Genomic DNA, 25,603 nt, shown 5'->3' with positions numbered 1-25,603 from the left:
TTACAAGAAACAATACATTTATCACATTCTATTGTTTTAGAACCGGGTAAATCATTTGTTCACAAAAGACTTTTTTTAAAGGATACACACCTTTTTAGAAGAAACACCTTGAGCAAAGACATCAGAGTAAGAAGTTGATACCACACAGTTCTAAGCAACCTTAGCATGCCAGAAGCTGCCCTCCCTAGAAGACAAAAAGTGGTGGTGTGAATGGAATTACTGCGGCACATGTTCAAAAAACCAAGCAGAGGGACATGCAACTGCAGCCAAGAACACTTTGCACAGCAGAGAAATGCATGAGTACAGGCAACATGTGCAGATTCTTAACATATAGATATCACGAGTATGACAGCATAGTAACATTGGCTACTCGACAAAACCAATAGTCACGCAGAGACGAAATGCTCGTTTGCTATAACAATACTAGAAATTCAGCGTTAGTGCTTGAATCCACATTACCATGCACCAAAGACATGAGTATGCTTCAAGAAATGTTAAGAGGAACATCACGACAGGAAACTACTACCAAACCAAACACACCCCATTGTTATTGATGCCCCATATTCTATGCTATTCACACACATTCCCGCATGAACCAGGTTAGTCTCCCGTTTTGCCTGTGAACAGAAATATACCCTCTTATTAAGCATACTTGGGTCGATAGAGGGAGTGAAGCAGCACATGCATTTCAAGATCCAAAAGCTACAGCATAAGCGCAGTTGAATGAGCACAAGCCAGATGCTGCAGTTTCCTAGCTTGTCCAAAGGAACAGGCAACACACACACGGATCAGGATAGTAACCTGGAGCAAGAACGGCCAGCCAAAGTAGAGACAACACCTTCTGGGACACAAGCCATCCTGTTTCTCCCACCGTTCTCAACACGTGAAGCACAAAGTAACCTAAATTATAACAAATTAACTCTATGTGGTAGCATAGCTTAAGGTTCTTTTGCAGTATGTGCAGTAGAACAGACTCAATCCCCTGCCCATTACATAATTTCAAACCATACCTTTCAGTAATCTACAAACTTGGCTCTTCACAATTTAAAAGCAAAGTAAGCCACTAATAAATATGAAGCCAAGTAAAACAGAGACAATCTAGAAATAGAATTCTCATGTCTAAAGATAGAACGATCGGTTGCATCTGTGCAGTTACAGTATCACTTTCCAAAATGAAGTTTACATTTTGCAGCGTTTATCTAACAATGCCATGCTAAGTGAAACAGAGAACAGCAAAAGTACTACCATAAAAAATAAGTTCTAAGCACGTGCTACTTGAAATGCATCTTATTTGTTTGGAATTATAGATCAAGTTTATTATCTATGTTCATGTGTAAAAAGAGGGAACAACTGAAAACTAAATCCCAGTGAAAGAATTAAGTAACAATGTCTAAAAAATACTGATAAATAATAGAAGATATTCCTTACTAAATGTTGCAAGCGATACATTTTCATTAAATTTAATGTTCCCAAGGATCTTTGGTATGTCAGTTTTGAGTCTCTTTAAAGAAATAAAACTGAAAAAACACAAACACAACAACAAAACGACCCCCAAACTACAATGCACTATCACAAAACGCTCTAATCTAAAGCTCACTGAAGCCAACAATTACTAAATCCAACACTAGGACTGCTCGTTCTACAGAACAAACTAGGTAGTGTTACATTTAGAAAGTAATCCTACATTTTTAGATTAGCAGATATGTCTGGGTTAATCTGAGGGATTATAGATATACCAACCCAATATTCTGCAAAGCATTTAGGTGACTGAAGAGTCTCAAATCATTTTCTTTTGCTGAATAAAGAGCACTCAACAGATCCTTGATGCCTTTGCCATTCAAGCTAGAGAACGCTCAGCTCACAGGGCAGACTCTACCCCTATACCAGACTCCTGTAAAAACGGACTATCACTAGAACAAAAATAAAGCGTTAAAAACCCTTTATCCAAATCATCTGCATACAAACACTGCATACCTTGCTTTCACTTACAGGCAGCTTTCCAACCTAGCTACAGACTTCCCCAAAAGTGCAACAGATGAACAATGTGACTTTCTCTAAGACAAGGTGTATTCTGTCCCTACACTTTGTTTTTACTCATAGTCTGCCAACCTTGTACAAAAGCCAGTAATTTTCTAGACACTTTACAGTATTTTTAATCACTTTGATAGATGAAGATGAAAAAGAAAAAAACCAAAACAATATGAATGATTAACAGTGCGAGATTGCGATGCAAAATAAAAGCAAAAAAAGGTCCAAGTCAACCTGCATAAGAAAAGGTGTGCCAAACGGTCCTTGCTACCCTTTTAGCCCATGAGGATTGCGTGTGGTCTGTGGTGTACATTTCAAGATGTCTCTTCCCCTTACAGTCATCACCTGTTGGTTGCGGTAACAGTGGATTAATGGGACAAAGCCAGGATCAAATCAAGATGTTTACAAGGTAATCTGAACAAGTTTATTTTGTTATATCAGTTATCAAACAACAAATAGCACCACTAAGCAAGCTTCAATAGAACAAAACGTGCTTGGTGAAATACAACAGCACACCAGGCAATCACCATTCTCCCCGCTACATCTAAATTGCAAACTAAACATTTACTTTGTAGTTTCCACAGAGTCATAGGCATCTGATATTATTATTACAGCTACAACCTAGTGTACAGCCCAAGGCTAAAAGACAATGTAAAACATTATACTCACATATTGTCTCCTCGATTACTCCAAGACGGCTGTCTGTTTTGCCAAACTCCCTTACGTTTGTGCTTCCATAGTAGACCGAGTGAGCTGCAACACATTCAAAAAGTGTACGTGGAATGTCATTCTCGGGTTCAGAGCCTTGCCTACAAGCAGGTTTTAGCTAAGCTGGCTTGGTTCACTACTAAAGCCAGGTTACTCTCAGGAAACCTGAAAAGTGAACAAGGTAGAAGCCTCCTCTTTGCAATCTTATGTTTTCTTCATTAAATATTAGGGGGCCTTTCGGATCAAAAATATTCCTGCTTGTTTTCAGATAGCAAAGTTAATTTAAAAAACCCTAAGTAAGAACTCGAATTGCAAGTTCCTATTCCCACCCTTCTGTCAAATGGCCCAACTGTCACATCTGAGTTGCTTTTATCAGATATCTTAAGAGTGAGAAGAGAGCATTAAGCAAGTTATGAGGCACCGAGGCAGAGAACGGAAGAGAATGAAGTTTTATTCACACACAAAAATCAGTTACCTTCTGCCTACGGCAATTTAACTTCACTGGCAGAGCATGTATTAGGGAAGAGAAAGCACCCAAGAATGAAGCACTTCAGGGAAAACAAGATCTGCTTTGGAGAAGTGCAGAGCGATGATGGCAGTTTTAGTTTTGCAAGAGAGATCTAATCAAGCTTTAAGCACACAGTGGGCTGAAGGGTAATGAGACAGGCCAAACCTAAAGACATTGAGAAGTTAGAACTGGACACTATCACACCAAACAATTTTAAACATTAACTTAAGTGTCTCGATTTAAACATCACCTTCTGCTGCTTCCTAGTTAAAACAACCACGTGAATCTGCACTGTAACACATCTCACATGTGAATCCCGGTAACTCCAAAACAGAGGGAAAGTACGAAAAAGGCAGCACAACTGTGATAATTAAGAATAATAATAAAGGGAGAGAGACATAAGCCAGGCAAAAGACTATAGAAAAAGAACACCAGAGTGCCCAAGATGAACAAACCCCAACACGCACACTCTGGCTTTGTGTGGAGACCAAGGAAGACAACTGAAAAGGTACCTTTAAATTCATAACCCAGCTTCAGCAAAACCATTTGAAATAGTTGCACTAATAGTGATGCAAAAGATGCTGCAGCATGTTTGACCACTCGTAGGATCTTACTCATGTAGAAATAGGTTCCTCCTATTGAAAAAAACAGCGTGAATACAAATTATTCACCTACATCAAGATGCACTTCTATTCTCTGGTGACCACTAGCGTGTGGAAAGAAGAGTGAGGGTGAAGCTCGGAAAGCCTTTATTTACTCAGGAGTACAAACCTGAAGTGTGGTTTGAAAATTCTGGTTGTTTATTACAGTAAAGCTTTTGTAAGAACTACATATCCTAGGGAAAACGCCTTCAAGACAGAATATGGCTTCAGCAAGAATATCTTTTCTTAGTGAGAATTAAGAAGTCTAAATAGCAATGAAGCCCTTGCCTCCAGAACTCAGGATTTGTCAATGATGTGAGCTGTTGATACTGATTTTGTGGGTCTACTACACTCTTCTTTTGGATCTGAAAGGGTGAGGACTTTCCACCGTCTTCTCTACCTTTACATGAGAGGAAGTTACTACAATTCTCTGCCTCAAGTGCTAGAGAACAATTCTCCTTCAGTCACCACTCTGCTGCTCTCCTGGAATCAGCCACATTCCAAACACCTGCCATGACTCTGGGCCCCTTTTCCCTCCCCAAGTTTAACCCAAACTGCTGCTCCAAGGGAATGTACAAAGACAAGCTCCTGGTAAAGTTTTCCTATGTGAATACAAACTCAGGAGCACAAAAAGCAGTTTTCATACGGTGTCACTTTACGTAGTTCATCGTGTCAAGCCAAAAGAATTCCTGCCTGTGCTACGTGTTAAACAAAAATACCTGACCCAAAGCATTTCAAGTCACAGCTTAAGAGTCCAAACAAACAGATTTCTTGTGACTGAAAACATACTTAATTCAAGAATAATGCACCTATGAAATCTAAAAAAATGGTTCCTTCCTAATTCAAGGCCACTCAAGAAAAAAGTTCTTTGTGGTAACTGCAGACTACCGACAATCAAGAGATATGAGATGCTACAGGAGCGGCAGGCACAGCCGAGACACCCAGCACAACCACCCACAGAATGGAAGTTGCCTTGGAAAGGCAGAATCTCATTTACAGCAGATCCATTTGGCTTCGAGCTTTAGGAATATAGTCACTAGGAACACAATTTGGAATCAGTTTTCTCCCTTTGGAGTTCAATTTTTTCAGGTAGTTGAGGTTTAGCTTCTAGAAACAATCTGGTAAGCTGCAAGGTTAAATGAGGAGGAAAAAAATACAGCAGGAAGGTATGTCTCAGTGATTTCCTGCACAGTAAAACTCTGCAAAGCAACAATTCTGCTCAATCTTGGAAGTTCAAACCATGTAATGAAAAAAAGAAACATCAAAAAACCAAACACAAACCTGCATAGAAGTTTGTATCTGAAAACCCTGACCAAAAACTCCATTGACAGACACACATAGATCTGATACCAGATTAGGAGACCTACGATCAGTGCTGACTGGAACTACCCATTGCGTTCCAAATTAGTCTGGAAATATAACTTGTCAAGATACCACAGCATTTTCATTTTGAAATTAATTCAGCAGCAATGTAAAAGAGTTAATTATTATATATCAGAAGCTGACAAGTACAAAAAGTTTCAACTAATGTGGAAAAAGCTGATCTCTAGAATTTAGTTACTGGTCAATTTAGCAGGGTAGAAAGATTGCACTACATGGAAAATACATTAACAAAACTATACGATTCTCCTATGCAGATAAACACCAGAGAAAGCAACTTACTAGATGCATGCTTCTGGCTCCTGTCCCTGGAGTAAATTCTGGAGGATGGCCCAGGAGAAGCAGAGTACGCGGTGAGAACCTCCTTCCGCTCAGACAGCATGCTGCAGTCGCTGTAGGGGTAGCCGTTGATCATCGTGGTCTGTGTCTCTGCTGTTGCTATATTGCCGTTGCCCTGTATCAGTGCAGCGTCACCACCTAGCAAGCCAAGGGTGAAACACTCAGTGCATTGCCACCACTAATTCCCATTACACAGAATGCAGGCAGAAGGAAAAGGAAAGTGCATTTACCTTTAGGGTCACCTTCTTCGTCAAGACCTTTAAAGAACAAAAAAGAAATTGGTCCTGAATACAAGGAAGCCTGTAATCAACTATGATACCTGGCATTAAATCAAATTAGAAGTCCCACTAATTTTAAGACTGCCAAGAAAATCCACTTCATGATTAGTATTTAATGTATTTTGCAGTCCACATTAATAGATCCATATATTCAGACATTAACGTAGTAGGGTAACAGTTAGCGAAAAGCATTCTACTACACAAGTGGCAGACAAAATATGAACGACAACTACACCTTTTCTTAGCTCCCATGTGACTTTAAAGCAGCTAATGACAAGCTGACGCTGTTTCTGTTGCTTGGTAACTACTTTGGTACTACTGTATTTTAAGATCCTGTTTTAAGAGCCAGGTAATCTGAAGTTTAGAATGTATTCTACTAAGACTGAAACAATTCTTTACATTAGGACTCTGGGAAGGTCACAAAATTGTGTTTGCCTGTAATATTAACTCAACTGTGTAGCATGCCCTGATGCTGACTGTGCCAGTACATCAAGTTTACACAATGGACTGTGAATTTCCAGTAGAGTCTTTAGCAAGCAAACATCTACAGCCAAAGTGTAAGCACAGGTATATGTTTGGGGTCAGGATGGAGAAATGGGTGGGGAAAAGAGGAAAGAAGTGATATATAAGCAGTTTTCACAGTTTGATACAAGCACTAGCAATCATTGCCTACCCCAGAAATGATCAACTTCTGTCCGTTCTCGAATCAAAGACTCGTCCAATACAGTGGACACCATTGACGTGTCACTGGCATGGCTATTGAAACTGCTTTGGTTAAGAATGGCAGAGCTGGAGAGATCCTTCCTTGGCGAGTGCCTTGTACTGCCAGATTGTTTGTTTGTACTTTTGCGTTGCCTCACAGTCCTAGGAAATAAAGACAAGTAAGATATAGCACTAAAGATGCCAATTTCTTAGTTTCTAATTTTATTAAATGAATATACAGTCAAGGTATTTCAACACTGATGTGACTAGACAGATCAAATCAGGTTTAAAAGAAAACCCTCACCTTCCAGCATCTACACTTTTACAAAGACTTTGTTGCAAACCACATATGAACACAATTTTCAAAGTATGGCACTAAGCACTAAGAACAAAGAATAAGAGCAGGCAAGCTGTGTTTGTAGTGCAGCATTCACATAGGAAGTCTCAAGACTCCAAGCAGTAAATTAACTTGTAATAATAAAAACGCTCACCTAGAGGACTGTTGGCTGAAGGACGTGCTTCTGGCGTACGGGCTGTCGCGAAGGTTGTCATTTTGTGCGTCGTCTGCCCTGCTCAGGGCCAGGGCAGCTAACCGTAAACTACGCCGTGACATTCTTGGCGAATCAAATACTGGGTCTATTTTGTTTTCAGTCTCAAAATCCAAAGCCGATGAAGAATAACTTGAACTGCAGCAAAATAGAAACAACAAAAGTTACCAGGTTTAAAAGAAAGTTCCCCTAGCCACAAACATGCCCTTCAAGACAGTCTACGTTTCTATTAAAAGCAGTTTATTCAGTCTTATGGAGTAAATCCCACAACATACACTATGTAACCCAAATAATTTAGAAGTACATAGATATTCAAGGTTCTCTTAAGCAATTCATATTACAAGTCCAACAACTGAAAGCAAATCACAGTTAGAAAGAAACAGCCGCCATGGAAACCACGTTTGAAGTTTAGCCAGAGCGAGTATCTGCTACACAGGCTCAGACACACAGATCTTTTGGGACCAATTAGCGAGAGGAAGCCGTTCATGACATGATTTCATGATTTCTTCACCACGCCCAGCACCAAATTAGAAATCATCATGTGCTTCCAGTTTCAAGGTTAAAAAAAAACGTTTTAGTCCAAGTTTCTTTTTGTTTCTGTTTGCCAGCTCCTTGTTGTGAGAACCAAAGATCCGTGTGCCACGCCACTTTGAATTTCCATCTCCCAACAAGCTGGAAATTCTCCTTTTAAGATACTTAAAGACTTCCCTACATCAGCTACATTAGTTTACCTACTATTACTTAGGGGGAAAAAAAGTGGGTTTAAAAGACTTATTAATTTAAAGCAAATCATCATAAATATTTAACTCTGAACAAGTAAAATGCTTAAAGTCTTTCATCCTCTTTGCTCAGTTTTATCCTACAGAGGCAAATTTACATGCAGAGAAGCTTCACATCGTTACCACAGGAACTCTACTCCACATTTTTATACTCAATTCTCCCAGAATCTCTGTGAAAACCTACAATGAAGATAAAGTAGCAACACAAGGCAAACACAAACAGATTAAACAGCAATTGGTAAGAAATACATTCGCTAAACCCGAGTTCAGCCCGAGGCAGGATACTCACGCTCCCTCCAGCCGGAGGAAACATTCTGTTGTGCAACGGAGCAGAGCCGGTTGCTATGGGGGTCCTGCAGAGGGTTCTAGAACCACTCAGAACTGTGACCCAAAGCATTCCAATAGCTAGTGCTGCTGGCCGGCCTTCTGCAGGGCCTGTCCCCAGCCGCAGCAGCGGTTATTCAATATTCCTGGGGTTTTCCTTTGCTTCATAAAAAAAGAGCTGAGCAAGGTCCTGTTAACTAAAACAGCTACTTCTGCCCAAAATCTCAAACAAAACCACTAAGCAAACTAGATCTGAATGAGCAGACTCTACTGTGCAAAAATCTGTATTTGAAATGGAAGCTTCCCCTTTTAAAAATACATATAAAGGACTAATAAAATGTATTGTGCAAAAACAATTTAATGGAAATTATTTTCTTACACAATCATTAAAGCTCCCAGAACATTACAAAGTAACGATATGTATTGTATCCCTTTGGCATACAAATAAGTTAACATCAGAAGGCCTGGTGGCTCCACTGACAGTAGTGTTCCTGACAAGGTGCGTGCTTTTGAAGTGAGTTTCTTGATTGCTCCACAATGCAAAGTAAAGCACACAGCCAGGATGTGTCAGGGCACACAAACTGCATTTCTTTCAGCTAAAAGAATCTACCCAGACAATGCACCGCAGGAAACCCACCAGCTGCTCCAGCAGCAAACGGGCCCAGAGCAGCGCCTGCCCAAAGGAACATCTTTGATTGCCCCAGGTGCGCGGATCTGACTGCAGGTCTTTGGCACCACATGCTCGGTCTTACTGCTCTGCCAACGCTGCCACGTGCAGCGCGACCCTGCGCAAGGCAGGAGCCTAAGCACAGCTTAAGACAAACCCAGTTTACATTACTGCATTTATTACGCTTTTCATCCTTTCTTATGTTTGGGTGGAAGGGGAAGAGGAAATAAGACAGGAGCCTACTCACGTGAAAATGGATTTAGTCTGCATTTGACTACGTACAAAAGGATATAATTTTACAGTTTTCAAAAATATTAAGTTTAGATACCTTGCATTCTGACAAACATGAAAGGACAACAGGGGTTAAACACAGCTCCTCCTGTTGTTCATTGTGAGAGGGTCAGAGCCACAACAGTTTACTATGTAGTTCCTCCCTAAACAGTTGTTTCAGAACTCAGTTTTGCTATTTACACTTGCCGAGACGCATTTGCTTTTCCTCATCTTCACCCCATGTTTCTTACAGATACTCAATTCACAAGAACACAAAGTACACAGGACAGGCTGACAGCTGCGACCAGCCTCGCTTTGTTTCTGTTTGTGAACACTTGCTGTTATTAACTATCTCAATGAGCACTTATGTCAATTTGGATTGAACACACAGCTTGGATTTGGGCTCTACTATCTTAAAACACAAAACAAAAAACAACCCCCCCCAAAACAAAAACACCACCACCACAACAGGGATCTCCTCCTCTTCAAACATCAAGATAGCTTCTCTTGCTTATGCAGGAAAAAAAATTCTCTTCACATTAAAGATGAATTATCCATCTTCTGTTGCCAGGGCAGTATCTAGATGTCTCCTAACTTGCGATCCCACTTTCCCCACCTTGCGAAGCAGCCTTCTTTCTTCTACAGAAAAGACTACAGTAAACAGAAAAAGCCCCTGCCTCTCCTTTCACAAGACAGAAACCAACCTGTACATTGATGGCACCCCTGTCCAACACCTATGGCTAACCAAAGAATACCATAAAGGTGGGATGCCATCAGCCTCCACTCCTGGATAACCCATCGGGTCCTTCCCATGGCTGCGGCTGGATGTGCCGACTGGACCCAGTCCTGCACCTGCAGGTTCTGAGCTATTACCTTGACACATCCTCCACGTGAGCTTCAACAGAATAAGAATGTCCTAGACTTCAGTGGATTGATTATCAAGTTATAGAAGTGGAATGAGAACAAGGTCTGCCCATTTTGACACACCTATAGTTTTGTCTGGAGGACCTTCAGTGTCATTTTTAAGTATTCCACTGAATGAAATGGGCAGTAATGTTCTTGATGATTCAACAAGATAATAGATAAATGCAATGCACACAGAGAACTATAGCTAAACAGACAGCTTCTAACGGGGACACAGGCATATAACCAGTGTACGAGAGTTCAAATGCTTTCTGACCAGAGCTTTACTTGTATTAACTGACCACGGACACCACTTGGAGTTGTTTAGCTATTGCTTTGATCAGTCCTAGAACATGCATTAAAAATTGAAGGATTTTATTCAATTATTTTGCATAAAGTTACATACTGATTTAATGCTCTAACACAGAAAAAAAAAATCAAACCAAATTCTTATCAACTTAATCCATATGTGTGAAGAAAAAAGATGTGTTAACAGTAACTGAATTGACAAAAACAACACAACCCAAAAGATGACAGTGACTAAAAGCAAGATCAGCCTGAAGAGGGGGTGCAAATTACATATTGACAAGCGGGTAAGACTGACAAGTTTGACTTGCATTTTAAAGAGGATAAAGGTTATGTAGCTATATCGGTTTCAGGCTTTTCTCACTAGGGCTGGAGGAGTAAAAGCACAAAGTAGAAGTGCTACAAACAGCTATGAGCACGCAGTAATCCCAGTGAGTATTAATATACATTCTATTAATAGGTCATAACCAACTCTATCATTAGCTTTGTGGTATCTAACTTCACTGTACTCTTTCTGCAGTGCTGCACGCACAAGCCAAGAAACTAACAGACAGATTTTGTAAAGATTGAATTGTCAAAGGCAGAACAAGTCAGATCACAGAATCCCAGAGTGTCGGGGGTTGAAGGGCCCTGGAAAGCTCAGCCAGTGCAATCCCCCCATGGAGCAGGAACACCCAGGTGAGGTTACACAGGAAGGTGTCCAGGCGGGTTGGAATGTCTGCACAGAAGGAGACTCCACAACCCCCTGGGCAGCCTGGGCCAGGCTCTGACACCCTCACCCCCAACAAGTTTCTTCTCAAATTTAAGTAGAATCTCTTGTGTTCCAGTTTGTACCCATTGACCCTTGTCCTGTCACTGGTTGTCACCAGCAGAGCCTGGCTCCATCCTCCTGACACTGCCCCTTTCCATATTGATCCCCAGGAATGAGTCCCCCCTCAGTGTCCTCTTGTCCAGCTCCAGAGCCCCAGCTCCCTCAGCCTTTCCTCACACGGGAGATGCTCCACTCCCTGCAGCATCTTGGTGGCTGCGCTGGACTCTCTGCAGCAGTTCCCTGTCCTGCTGGAACTGAGGGGCCACAACTGGACACAAGATTCCAGGTGTGGTCTCCCCAGGGCAGAGCAGAGGGGCAGGAGAACCTCTCTGACCTACTGACCACCCCCTTCTAACCCACCCCAGGTACCATTGGCTTCCTGGCCACAAGGGCCCAGTGCTGGCTCATGGTCACCCTGCTGTCCCCAGGACCCCCAGGTCCCTTTCCCCTAGATCAGAATATAAGCAAAACAAATATGGGGTGGGGGGGAGAAGGAATGATCTTCAGCATGAAAATGTTTCCAGTGGGCAACTCTGTCTAATTTACCCTTTCCTCAGGTACTTCAAATCTTGCTTGACCCCAGGTAGGAAGGGCTGCATCAATAAAACATGATATTCCGCACAGATTCAGCAAGCAGACATGCAGCAAGAGTCTGCTCAGAGGATTGTAGTTTACTTTCTTGGCACCCCGGAAGCAGAAGGTGTACCAAGTAGCTCTCCCCCATTATTTTAATATTTAGGGCTTCACAGAATTTTTCAATAGGAAATTTTAAAGAAAGTGCTTGCTAATCCTTTCTACACAAGGAAGAATTACAATGAATTAATTTCAACCTAGTTTAACTCCACTTGCCTTCACTAAATCAGTTATTAGATTTCAGCTTATCCAGCTCTACCCATTTCTGAATACCTGATCCTAATATAGTTTAAGACAACAAAACAGGAGGACATGAAACCCTCCCCTTCTATTATACAAAGGCCTCTACACAAACACTCAGTTTTGCAACCTTTGTTTAGGGAGGAAGTCAAACACTCCAACTGCCTTCTACACAAAACTCAAAGTCATTATGAACCACCCTCTAGACTTCAAACAGGATTTAGCGTTGTGCATCATCCTTTCCTGGCAGGTTCATCTCAGCTTCTGGGGTATTCTTGTTTGCTCCTATCTGAGAAAACAGTGGGCAAGAAGAAAAGCCCGGTTCAGAAGGGTTTTATCCCCAGATCAGTTTAAGCAAGCCCTTGGACGTCACTTTGCTAATACTCTTGGAAATACACATAATAGGAAAACAAACAAACAAAAAAGAATCATCATTTCTTAAGTTAATACTAAGACCTACTTATTGCCTCTTGTCTGCAGGAAAGATTAGTTGCTGAAGAGAAGATTGTACAGTAGAACATACTAGTAGAATTTCAGACAAATAACAGCTAACGCAATCAAATCAGATTACAATTTCACAGCTTATTTTAAGAAAGATATGCTCAAGGAGATACACACAAATCACTGTCTAAACAACCTGAAGAATCAAAGTCTACTTTAATCACTCACGGTAAGGAAAGTTATCATCTGTAAGAGTTAAAATATTTCAACCGATCTCTAAGGTACATTTGTAACATACAGCTATCTAAAACTACTTAGTAATGTAGTAGTGAATCTGTTGACTGATATAAAGCACATACATCACCTTTCATTGCCCAGCATTGCCTCTTTGGAAATCAGCAAACCCACTTATGTTTAACCAACATTTTACCCATGTTTTTCTAGACATTCAGGAAGAGTTGCAATTTAAATGGAATGCGGTTTATGTTGCAGTAATTATGCAACAACGCTGACTTCAGAGTAGAGCTAAAAAACCCAAAGACCCCCAACAAAAACTGATGATGCTGCAGTTTGAACACACAAAAGCAAGAATATTAAGTTAGTGATCTCTTAGTTCTAGTTTTGCCATCTTCTGTTTTACTGACAAGTATTCTCCAATCTAAATATTATATTTTAATACACATTAAATACATAGTGATTTACAGGCATAGAATAGAAAAGCACTCTCATAGTGCATCCTAAGAGTACTTTTTTTAGGCTTAAAACTAGCTAAACCAATAAGTCAGGCTCACTGATGTATATTTGCTTCAAAATGCATCTACTAACTCAACAACAGGAAAAGCCAGAGAGATTAAACCAACAGACATGATCTGCTCCATTAATATCAAAACAATTCAGACATTACATTTATTTGGAATACATAATACAAAAACTAGCAAACATACTACAAAGTTCTTTTTAGAAAACTGAAGTGATTTAAGGAAAAGAATCTAATAATGGTCAGTTTAATAAAAAAGACACAAGAAAAGACAAGTTCATTAGAATCAAGTCACACAACAAGCGGTTTTGCCTAATTCCACACTAGTGGCAATGAGTACATAGCAGTCAGTGTTTTAAAGCAAAAATGGTGCCAAGTCACAGAAGAAAACACATATAAAAGTTAAAAGACATACCAGAAAACATCTAAGAATTTTGATGATGCATTATAGAAATACAGCAGCAATTGTAACCAGGCGGAGACTAGTTTTTCATAGCAACTAATAAACACTGAGTCATTGTCCTGTTAGTTCAACGTGTATTCTTTCTCCATTTAGGACACGGCAGTTACTTTCAAAGCAGACTAGATACAGCATGCTTCTTCAAAGAACCCCGCTACTTACCATGAAAGCTAAACTCCCCAGCATTAACAACATTCAGAGAACATAGAGTTTCTCTACAAGAAGAAAAGAGTTCTCACCTGAGTGCATATGTATAGCCAGTGTTCTCTGGCAGACATTGGGGAGGAGTGTACGTGTGTAGACGTGAAAAGTCCATGTTGACTGTTTCAAATCATACTGTAAAAGGCGAAAATAGAGTAATGCAATGACTTATAATTACGTAAAGTCAATGTCAGAGCCTTTGCATTGTTCAGCCTGTGTTACGAAGTACTGAAAGAAAAACAGCTACTGTTAACGAAATATGGAGCTCTCAGTATTTGGGCAGTACTGCTGCCAGTGCTAGATAGCCCTTATCATCGCTGCGTGAAGCTCGGGGTATTTCTGACTGCAATTTTCTCTATGATACTCTATTTTCAGCAACTTCCGAGTTCTCAGGAACATTACTGTTATGAGCCAAGCTCTTATCACAACTGCGCTACAACACTTCCACAGGAACTAGGTTTCGCTAGCACCCCCAAAGGCTAATAAGCATAACCATTTCAAAAACGAGGTAGACGGCCTTTCCAAGATCTCCTCACAATGAGTTTTGCTTTGAAAGCTCATTAAGCAAAGCACAGGCTGTTCTGTGCACCAAAAAAAGCACGACATGATGAAATTTTAGAATGTTTTTACATATAGTCAAATAATCTTAAAACCTTTGAATATCATCTGCTAAGCAGCAAGGGAGTTTCCTTCATTTGACATAAAATCGTCATGTTTGGTATTGGTTAATTTATTCCTATCATAAAAATGCTCAACACGCCCTCAGCAGAAGAGCCAACTGCAAAGTGACTCCCATGGCTGGCATTAGGCACATTTTCCAGAGCGCCATCCACTTCCAAAAAGCCCCAAACAAAACACCAAACCAAATACACCCAGCCGACACTTTAAAACTTTCCATTGGGTCTTTCAAAGGTATTATAGCTTTAGGAAGAAAAGAAAAACTGATACTGTCTTATCAAGGAACTTGCAGAGCCACACAGGTGATTTATTACCTGTGATATTATATATCATTTGACTTTCAAGTTCAAAGTATCTGCAGAAAAACCTTGAGCCTCTCTCAATTTTACTAGCCACAAGAAACGTTTTGTTTTTCTATAGAAGATTCTTTGATAGCAGCTTATTTGTGGTTAACAAATAGGGATGTGACTATCTTGGATTTGCATGGTTAGCAGTGCAGACTCCTGGCTATTTTCAGATTACCTACAGCTCCTGTTTCAGCAGCAGTAAGAGACACGCCACACAAGTGCATTGACATGCCTGAACTAAGGCACAAATAACCATGACTACGCTTTAATTCTTACAATCAAAACATCAACAAGTATTTCATTTGGGGCATGCACCTTGCTATGTTGGAATAAGGGTTTTCATTTGTGTAGCTACAGATACATAAGACATAGAGACAAAAAGCACAAAGTCATGGGTGCAGGTAACAGCAGCTCAAAAAGAAATCTCTACATGTAACATTAAAATGCTCTTAGAGCACCTGCAGCCTCCAAATCCTGATGTCAGTAAGGCAGGAGGGTATTTCCATTACTACCGAGGACAGAGTTTCCTTCTTGTTTTTAAAAATCAAAACTTAAGAGGCCTAACCATGGCAGCTTTCCCAATGTAAGCACCTCCCATGCATTTGTGGGGTTAATGAAAAAGAAAGTCTCACTTCTGCTATTTACATATATTTTTAAGAATATTGTAGAGACAGCATTTCCATTAAGTGATTCTTCTCTACACTTATTCATTTGTTCCAGAGCTATAATGCTTTCTCTGGCTTGTTTGCACAATTTGTTCCTTGGTTAGAAGAAGCTCAAATCAGTACTGCGCAAGTTTTAGCAAAGCAGTCTAATTCTTTTGCTAGAACGAGCAGCAAATACACAACAACTGCTGCCATACTCTAACAACAAACAGGCGCTTATTTTAGAACATCGGAAGTGGGAACCAGAGACTAATGATTCCCCAGTAATGAAAGTGAAAATATAGTGAATTTCAGGATGTGGTACATTGGTAACATCTGATAGAGCAAAATAGACTTTTCAGACATACGCCCACTGAAATTAAAAACTATGATTAAGGTTGAGCTGTTTAAATTGATCCATCCCCACAGAAATATCTTGAAAGCAGAAGCTAGAGAAACCTTTGTTTAGTTTCCATTGGAGCTGATCTTGTCTGCTTAGCACACATCATTTTGTCAATAAACCCAGTTTTTAATTGGCAGCTCGTTAGCAGCACAGTGCTTTGGACACCCCGCGGTGTTTTCTCCCACAGCTCCTGCCTCCCTCTCTGCTGCCCGTGTGGGCAGGGCAGACCTCGAAAAACAACATACGGGCTCGGCTTCTTTCCTGTTCTTCTCCCTTTGCCCACCAGTTCTCTCTTTACTTGATTTCTGAACAACTCAAATGGTAGAATTCATGTCGTACTTTGTATTCAATTTGAAATGTATTGTTAAGTTAGTATCGGATAGCGTATGTACTTGATAATGGCACTGCTAACTGAAAAGCCTTGAGGGTATTTATGCGTAGGTCTATTAATAGCTGTTTTTCATAGTAAAGATAACATGTTTGCCATCTGAACACCACACAGCTAGGGAAAATTTAGGGGTCAGGTTCGATTCACTGTTTGGCTGATACTCTAAAATTAATTCAGACTCGAAGGGAAGAGCCTTTACTCAATTTTTCAAAGCAACCTTAACTGACTTAAGCAGAACTTGAAATTAACCTTCAGAGATAACCAGCACGATTTTCAAAACCAGGCATTTAAAGTTTACTATGAAACGGGATGTTTTTTAAAAGCTGGGTACTAGTTCAACAGCTTCATTTTAATTATCCATTTCTTCAAAATAAACCCCACAAAACAAGTGATCAACCCAATTTATTCAGAAATATTCTACATGCTTATGATAGCAGAAATTTTAACTCCAGAACAGACCACTGGTGGGCGGAAGGCAGGAACTCCCTCTAATTTGTTCTCTCATGTGTAACAGCACTCCACCTTTCACGTATTCATTCTTGTTTATGAAACTTTCATATGCAGCTTGAACAGAAATAGATACGCTAATAAAATATTTTGGAAATGTAAAAACCACAAAACTTGGCAGAGGTCCTGAGAGGCAGACACAGTACTTGGTTCCAGTTCAAACACTTCTGAGTGCCCAACAGATTTGTGATTTCTGTATCATCGATCTGTCTGGACTCAGATTCATGTAGGTTTTTAGTATCAGCTTTATTACAAGCATTACTGGGCCCAAACTTTAAGTAGCCTTTTTTCCTTCTTCAGAAGCCCATAAACATCTATTTCTAAGAACTAAGGGATGTAGAGTGCATGAACTAAGGAGGCTGCTAGATTTTAAAAAAGTAATAAGAATACATTTGTAAGACAAACTAAAGGCAGTCAAAGAGAAGCAAACATTTCAGCTAAAATACAAGCAGACACTAGATGCGCTTCAACCTACAAGCTGACTTCCACGTTCCTGCAGAGGAGCCAGCGGGATTATTTGCTTTTTTGGGGGGAAGCAGACAACAACAATCATCTCAAGTATCATCCCTCCCTCGCAATTCAACTCAATCAGTGTCGCACTAAATCAGCAGAATAGAAGGGCAAGAGAAGACACAGATTCTGACTTGGCCAGAACACAAGGAAGCGAAGGGCCTCCTGTCATCAGTGCAGCAGAAAATACCTTCACACAAAGGCCCCTGGCTGTGCCCAGCGTGTGCACTATGAGACATGTGAGTGGCATGAGGCTGCACCACTACCTTATCAACACGTTGATCTGGAAATGACTTTTGGTACGGGCCAGCCCCCAACCCTGGTTCTGCTGCAGCCAGTGTCCTGGCTTTTTGGAAGGGAAGGTGATGCTCTGATAGTGGCACAGAAGTATCACAAGGAGGAGGCAGCACCAAATACACACTGTATATACACTACAAGCACCTGACAAGGATGAACCCCCACCTGTATCTTTTGGGGTACACAGACTTCCACAAATATACTACCTAGGCATTTCCTCACAAGCGCCCTTTGTGACAAGTGGTAAAGTGGCATTTCACAAGTGGCACTCTGGCAGAGTAGAATATTCACCAGGAAGTCTGCTATAGAATGAGAAGGTATGAAGGAAACCAGGTCTTAGTTCTTACGCTACAAGAGTTAAAAAAAATATGCATTTAAAGTCTTAGAGATGTTAATGCTACTACTTCAAGTACAACTTGTTCTATCCTTAACTATTAAATAAAAACCTAAGTCATTATGATTTAACACACTAATGCTACAAAAGCAAACCAGACTTTTGGGCAAATTATTAATAACGATGAAGCTGGAGTATGCAACCCTATCAGTTCCTGAGAGCAACCCATTTTTTTTAATCAGAATTTCAATTTTTATTCACTACTATTATTCAGAATAATCAATAAAATTATATTTTGGTAAAAAAAGGTCAAATTCCTAAGTAAATATACTCCATGAAGAATGTTTCCACATTCCAAATTAACCAGTAGTTTGAACAGGCTGAAGAGCAAAGAGCTCCAAGCTAAATCAACATTTTATTAAAACACATATTCTTAAAACATTAGTATTCATTTAAGACAAAAAAACACAAAAGCAAGCAAACACAAAAATCCCAAGTAATGAAATTCACATTTTAATTTAGATGTTACCATCGGGTATTGGCAAAGATCCTCAAACACGGGTGTCAAACCAACGTCAGTAACAGCAGAAGAGGTTCTTCACAAAGCAGCAATATTGCATATTCACATGTTCAAATGGCGTTGAAATGCAGGTTGATGGAAAGCAGTTACACATTCCGTCACGGAGTGACAATGAGCACGGCCGCTCACTGTTCACACGGGACCCGCAGCCCCGCACACTGACCCACTGCACCAACAACCTGCGGATCGCCCCCAGTTACACACACACAAAGGCCGCGGCGCGCCAGCCCCGCCGGGCCTCGCCATTTACACACACCCAGCGCTTTGCTCAAGGCCCCCCCGCAGAACCTACAGAGCCGGGGGGTTCACGGCTCCCCGGCGGCTCGCCCGGGTCACCCCGGCCCGGCGGGGGCGGCCGGTTCCCCGCCCGGGGCTCCGCGGGGCCCGGCTCAGGGCGCTCCCGTGCCAGGCCGCGCCGTGCCAGGCCGCGCCGTGCCAGGCCGCGCCGTGCCGTGCCAGGCCGCGCCGTGCCGGGCCGCGCCGCCCGATCCCAAAATGGCTTCCCGGCCCCAACAAAGCCCGCGGGAGCGGAGCGACCCGCCCCAGGCTCCCGAGCGTCCCTTGTCACTCAGAGGCAGAGTTTGAACTGACTGGCCGGGCCGCCTCGGCCGGCCCACGGGTTTAACCCACGCGTGTCCGGCCGCCCACCGAACGCCCACGGCACGCCAGGCGTGTTTACTTCAACTACAAGCTCACTGGCACATAACAAAAGGCATATTTTACTTCATATCGCGCGTTCCTAAAACGCTCCACTTGCCCAATAAAACAACCTTATCATCGTCTTACAAAATTATCCCCAGCCCAACACCTTACGCTTTATAAACCCCTGCACCTGGGCGCCCAAAATGCCCACAACTGCACTCACCAAGTCCCACGTCAGACCAGCAGCACTGATTTAAGGATATATACACTAACACACCAACGTGGAAAGCCTACTAAGCTGGCCAGCGCAGCCCTCCACACACACCACTTGAGCAAAAAACCTGCAACGCGCTTTCATAATATTATTATGAAAATCAGCAAATAGCAATACACCCCCATAGGTGAGAGGGAGAATTAGACACTGACTTGGAAAGCCAACAGAAGCATCAGCCTGTTGCAAAGCACTACGATATGTTTTCTAAAATATAGCAAAGATTTAACTTCCTTCTTGTGCAATGTTAAACTGAAAACCAGAGGGTGGGATACGGGGACCACAAGCACTGCAGAACCATGGAACCTGGGATTTGCTAGCTAAGATTTCCCTTTCCTATAGCACATTGTAAACAATACCTTTTTAGAATAAATAAACATGAAACAAGGCAAACCAAATACTCTTTCTTTCCAGCAGCCATAAAGCTTCTTGAGACTGTCAGAAAACAGGCGCTGCCCCTAAACAGTTTCATATTTCAGACACTTCTATCCCTGTGGTTACCGAAGAGCAACCGAACGCAATCTCATCCCAACATAGCCCTGCCAACCCCAAAATGAGCACGACACTGAAACACCATATTTTGCAGTAATATTACAAGCAATCGCCAAACTCTTTTACGCTAAAGCCCTGTCTGTTTAGAGACGCTTCCACTGACAGCGGCCGCCCGCAGGTGACAGTCATACAGGTCTGGCAGTGCCCAGCACATCGATCCCGTACGTTACCTTTGCACTACAGCTCGGCAAGTGCGGGCAGCGCGGGCACCGGAGCGCACTTATCAGCTCAGAGATTTGCCTCTGTCCTCGCAGGCCCGGCAGCGCCGATCCAAGTCACTCCGGGCCCTGTGGAGAGCACAGCGCTTGGCGCAGCAGCCCCAGCAGCGATGTCCTCCCGCCCCGCTGCCTCCCTGGGGCTCAAGAGCCCGATCTGCCCGCCGGCGGAGGCTGCAAACCGAGCCCCGGCGTCCCCGCGGCGTCCCCGCGGCTCCCCCGCGCCCAACGCGGCCCCGGCCCTCCCGAAGGGAAGCGGCGGCCGACAGCCAGAGAGCGGCGGCGGAGCGGGGCTGCGGGCCGGCTGGCAGCGCGGCAACGGCCGAGCGGAGCCGTTCACCGCCCCCGCTCCGGGGAAGGGCGGGGGAGACGCGGCCTGAACCCTGAGGGGAGGGGGACCCGCCCGCCCCGGCGCGGCCGCGGGGAGCGGCAGACTGTCCCTCACACGGGCGGCGGGGAGGGGGGCGCACGCACTTCGGGCCGGGCCGGGGCTGCCGGTGCCCGGCGGCGCTTACCTGGCGCGGGAGAACGAGAAGGCGACGCCGCCGGCAGCACAGCGGCAGCAGCGGCTGAGATTGGCCGCGCCCCGCCCGCTTTGCCGAGGCCGCCGGGAGCCCCGGCCCGCCCGCGCGTGCCGCCTGCGCCCCCAGCGCCGCCCCGCCCCCCGCCCCGCCCCGCGGGGACCCGCTGCGGCACGGACACACGGACACGGACACACGGACACACGGACACGGACACACGGACACACGGACACGGACACACGGGCACGGACACACGGGCACACGGACACAGACACAGGGACACACGGACACAGAGACAGGGACATACGGACACAGACACAGAGACACACGGACACGGACACACAGACAGGGACACAGGGACACGGACGCACGGACACGCACACAGGGACAGGGACACACGGACGGGCACACAGAGACAGGGACACATGGACAGGGAGGGACACACGGACACAGAGGCAGGGACACATGGACAGGGACACACGGATACGGACACACAGACAGAGACACAGGGACACACAGACAGAGACAGATGGACACGCACACAGGGACAGAGACACACGGACAGGCACACAGAGACCAGGGGCAGTCACACAGGGACAGTAACACAGGGACAGTCACAGAGAGCCCTCACACCCGGCGCTCTTGCAGGACCCTTCCGGCACCCCCGGCACCCTCGGCACCCCCAGTACCCCCAGGCCGCCCTCCCCGGCCCCGGGCTCTTCCCCCGCAGCCCGGGCCTGTTGGCCGCCCAGCCTCGGCTTCCCCCGCCGCACAACGGAGCCGCGGTTGCCTTTGGAGTGAGAAACGCCGAAGAGATCAGGAGAGTTACCTCTAAGTTTCACTCTGTATCTCGGATCCTCCTCGGCTTTCCCAGTATCTCCGCATCTCCCCGCGCTGTTTCCTTCTCACTCAGTTCTCGTTGGATTCTCCTTCACTTGCCATCCTGCTCCGCGGCTCCTGGCGCTCGCCCGGCACACCCGGCACACCCGGCTCCGTGGGGCTGAAGCGCCTGGGGCCCTGCGCTGCGCACCGGGGCACGGAAACCACTGCACAACCGCACGGAAAGGACCGTCACGGGCCTGCTTCCAGCCCCCAGCTCGGCTGTGAAACAAGCCCTGCTGCCCAAACACTTGAGAACGTACGCTAGTACAGCCAGTCCGGGGCTGAGTCACGTAGCCTTAAACCTTTCCTCTCCCCGAGCCTCCAGTTATTATCTTGTAAGCAATGACAGCGCGAACGGCGGTAAACAGAACTGTGTCACTCGGAAAAGGGCGAGCGGGCCCAAAATGGTTAATTACTTGTGCATGCAATAGAAATGAGTCAACTCGCTGGGAAAGACTGGGTGATAAATGCATAATTATCAAATACATAAATAAACCTGTGTGCTTGTTTGGGTACAAAGTGAGTAAAAGCACCTTATCCTTAACAAACAGAGATGCACAATAAAGACGTTCACCCCAGGTGGGAGCTGTGTCTGTGCAGCGCTGGTTTCAGCAATTACTGCTGGTTTTAAAAGAGCTGTGTGAAAGTTTTGAGACACCGCAGCCCCAGTTGAGCTGATCCAGTGACCCTGGGAGCCAGCACTTCATTGCAAAACGTGATACGGTGGAACTGCCTGTGGCTCAACACCCGGCAGAAATCACCCGCTTCTCTGACCCCTCCTCTCTCTGCGCTTACTCCACACCCGCTTTCTTGTCTTTAGAGCAGATAACGTTGAAGGATTTAAGGGGAACTCGGTCGATGGTTCCAGTTCTGTTAAAAGAAGCTGGTGCATAGAGGGGGGTTAATTTTTCCCCACGTTTCAGAAGAAACTGCTTGGGGCAAATAAAAATTCTGTTAAGGTTTTTCAGTGTCCAAGAACAAGCTCTGGCTGTAAACCCAGCTCCCTCTGTTGTATTGGCTAAGCCGAATTCTGTGGAAAAAACCATCCATGAGAATAAAAATAGACCCTATGAAAAGTGTTTCAGTTTTAACTCTCTAGAGTTAAGGGTTTAGAAATCAAAAAAGCTTTGTTAACTGACATCAGGTATCGGGAAAGTGCAAGATGAGCCCAAATCCATCCAAGGTCCACACATCTCTAGTCATGTCCTTCCTTTCTCTTTCCCTTTCCTTTCCTTTCCTTTTCTTTCCTTTCTTTCCTTCTTTTTTCCCTTTCCTTTCCTTCCCTTCTCCCTTCTCCCTTTCCTTTTCCTTTTTCCTTTTCCCTTCCCTTTCCCTTTAATTTTTCCTTTTCCTTCTCCTTTTCCTTTCCCCATACCTTCCCTTCCCTTTTCCCTTTCCTTCCTTTTCCTTTTCCCCTTCCCTTCCTACATTTTCGCTTCCTTCCCCTCCCTCCCATTCCCATTCCCGTGCAGTCCCGCACTCACACCCTCCAACCCTTTTCTGCTCTGCGTTCTGGCCCTTGCTATAAAGCAGGAAATCGCGGGTCCCCCCAGGGGCTGGAGGGATGGACTGAACGCGACAGGAACCAGTGCGGCCCCGTGTTTCTGACCGGGAACACCGGGCACGAGGCTGGAAAGGGTGAAACGTTGCCAGTCCCGGGTGTTCAGCGTCACGGTGAGCGGTGCAGGGGCGCCCAGCAGCTGGTGCACGCAGGGAGCCGTGCTGTGTGACGTGTGTGACGGGGCAGGGAGGGAGCACGTCACTGCTTCCACGGCTGAAGGTGGCAGGGCTGGGGAGCTGCGGTGGGTCACAGGGAGCTCAGGAGGGACACTGCAGTCAGGATTGGGTCACAGGGAGCTCAGGAGGGACACTGCGGTCAGGATTGGGTCACAGGGAGCTCAGGAGGGACGCTGGGGTCGGGATATGGTGGCAACGTGTGGCAGGGACGCGCCAGACAAGGGGGATGCTTGTGAGGACGTGTGGCCTAAGGGTGGGGAGATGATCGTATACATGCATTAGTATGAAGAACACCTGAAGTGGGGAGATGATCGTATATATGCATTAGTGTGAAGAACACCTTAAGTGGGGAGATGATTGTATACATGCATTAGTGTGAAGAACACCTGAAGTGGGGAGATGATCATACATATGCATTAGTGTGAAGAACACCTGAGGTGTCTGCACATCTGATTTCTCGCTCATTGAAGTTCCCAGCGTGTGGATCACACGTCCCGGCCGAGCTCCCGAGGGCCCTTTCCCCGCAGCGGCGCTGCTGGCGGCCCAAGGCCAGGGCGCTGACAGCACCATCGGGGACGGGCTGAAGGGGGCTGCGAGCGCTTCAGTTCCACTTTGCCGCGAGATCGGCCATTGTCCGGACTTACAGCGGATTTCAGACATTAACAAGAAAAGCCGATTACACGCCAGGCTCGGCGTCTCACAGCCCTCGTCTGCTGCTTCAGCTCCGCTACTGCTGGGGATTGAGCTCAGTAAATGGACGCAAGCCTGTTAACTGTAATTTTTCTGGATCCTTCAGTTGCCTAATAATGAAGATTCTTTTGTTGGCTTTGTTATTCTTTCTTTTCTAACCTGGTTAGAGCTTCACATGAAGGGCTGAGGCACAGAGTGTTGTGCACCCACCGCTGCTCCGCTCCCCGTGTGGGGATCCTGACACAGGTTCTGCCAATGGAACAGAAACCCGGCTCCACTCAGACCAGCAGGTGACTTGCACAGGCCAAGATGTCCCTTTATACCTGGGGCAATCCTCTAGGATGTTCGTATTGTGCAGACAAGGGACTTCCCTCAAGTGCGATAAAGCCTATAAAATAATCTATATAGAGACAACTGTAGCTATTATAGTATAACAACTGAAATACAGTGAATAAAGTAGTAAGTAAATAAAATGAATTATAGCTTAATGACTTTCTGGTTATAACTATTGTAGTATATGGTGTAGTTTTACTAAACTGTACTACCCTGTTTTCCCTGAAAACAAGACCTACCCCAAAAATAGGCCCTAGCATGATTTTTCAGGATTTTTGCGTATGCTCAACTCCAAAAGTAAACCCTGCTTACAGTTCATAAAAAAGTCAATTAAATAGCGTTCAGACAGCTATACATGTGAAAAACTAAGTATCTTTTGGACCCCAAATTGCCTAAGACCCTGTCTTCTTTTTGGGGAAACAGGGTACAATATGACACTGCACAGACGGGCAGACAAGGTGCATCGGTGCATTTCCACCTTGTGTGCAGGGGGACGCAGGGACACCCGCGGACAGACTGTGCACAACCCGCCCAACGCGCTTCCCGGGGGTCCGCGGGTCGTCTGTAGGAACTTGCATGGAGAAGTGGACACATCTGGGCTCACACGTAACCTCCTGTCCCTCCTAAAAATGCTCTCTCACAGTCTTGGTGCCACATTTGACGGTGCTCTCCCAATGCCCAATTGATTGATTCTACCGAACGCAGTCAACAAATATTGAGAATATTCTATATTGGGCTAGACAAGTGCATGCACTTACCAAAACCTTTATTTTGCTGAGAATCCGAGTTCCAGGTTCCTCCACAACGCGTCTTCTGGCTTATGAGGACGAAGGCAGAAGCGCATCTGTTGGGCACAGAAGGGCTGGGCTGACACCTGCTTATCTCCAGAGCCTGGCAGCTCCAGATAACTATTTTGCCCCCCAAAATTGTCTTTGCTTAAAAGTTACGTAATGAATATGATCCTAGTAACATTATGCAATGCAAACGCAATCCAGTCCATGTGATAGCTGGTCTAGCAAAACAGAAAAAATTGCATACATTTCGATGGCGTTCCTGCTGGTGCAGTAAAAGGTTGAGGCTGAGAAAGCTGATTCTCAAAGATCATAGCTTTAAAAAGCAGGCTCCATCACCATCCACAGGAACTCAAT

The 25,603-nt window shown here is 44.4% G+C and overlaps 1 protein-coding gene across 7 annotated transcripts in view; it reads right to left on the bottom strand.

Moving 5' to 3' along the window:
• Positions 1–25,361, bottom strand: part of SUN1 (Sad1 and UNC84 domain containing 1) — a 34,233-nt gene extending 8,872 nt beyond the window's left edge. Inside the window, exons 1-13 of one of the 7 annotated variants that reach the window (XM_080354109.1) lie at positions 25,214–25,361; positions 21,643–21,859; positions 20,248–20,364; positions 13,963–14,059; positions 7,076–7,270; positions 6,556–6,746; positions 5,835–5,861; positions 5,548–5,742; positions 3,757–3,879; positions 2,698–2,781; positions 2,263–2,373; positions 802–900; positions 91–184 (exon numbers count right to left, since the gene is read on the bottom strand). In XM_080354109.1, coding sequence (XP_080210235.1) covers positions 91–184; positions 802–900; positions 2,263–2,373; positions 2,698–2,781; positions 3,757–3,879; positions 5,548–5,742; positions 5,835–5,861; positions 6,556–6,746; positions 7,076–7,270; positions 13,963–14,039 — 1,196 coding nt within the window. In that variant the 5' untranslated portion in view covers positions 14,040–14,059; positions 20,248–20,364; positions 21,643–21,859; positions 25,214–25,361. Of the gene's footprint in view, positions 1–90; positions 185–801; positions 901–2,262; positions 2,374–2,697; positions 2,782–3,756; positions 3,880–5,547; positions 5,743–5,834; positions 5,862–6,555; positions 6,747–7,075; positions 7,271–13,962; positions 14,060–20,247; positions 20,365–20,807; positions 20,866–21,642; positions 21,860–24,281; positions 24,458–25,213 lie in introns of those variants that run through there. The other 6 variants (XM_080354110.1, XM_080354112.1, XM_080354111.1 and 3 more) reach the window with 6 other exon arrangements.
• Between the last annotated feature and the right edge of the window lie 242 nt (positions 25,362–25,603).

The sequence above is a fragment of the Nesoenas mayeri genome (assembly GCF_963082525.1).
Source record: "Nesoenas mayeri genome assembly, chromosome: 15".
In the NCBI taxonomy this organism is placed as follows: domain Eukaryota; kingdom Metazoa; phylum Chordata; class Aves; order Columbiformes; family Columbidae; genus Nesoenas; species Nesoenas mayeri.
The sequence above is the reverse complement of the archived record's forward strand: the minus strand, read 5'-3'. Positions and strand labels throughout refer to the sequence as shown.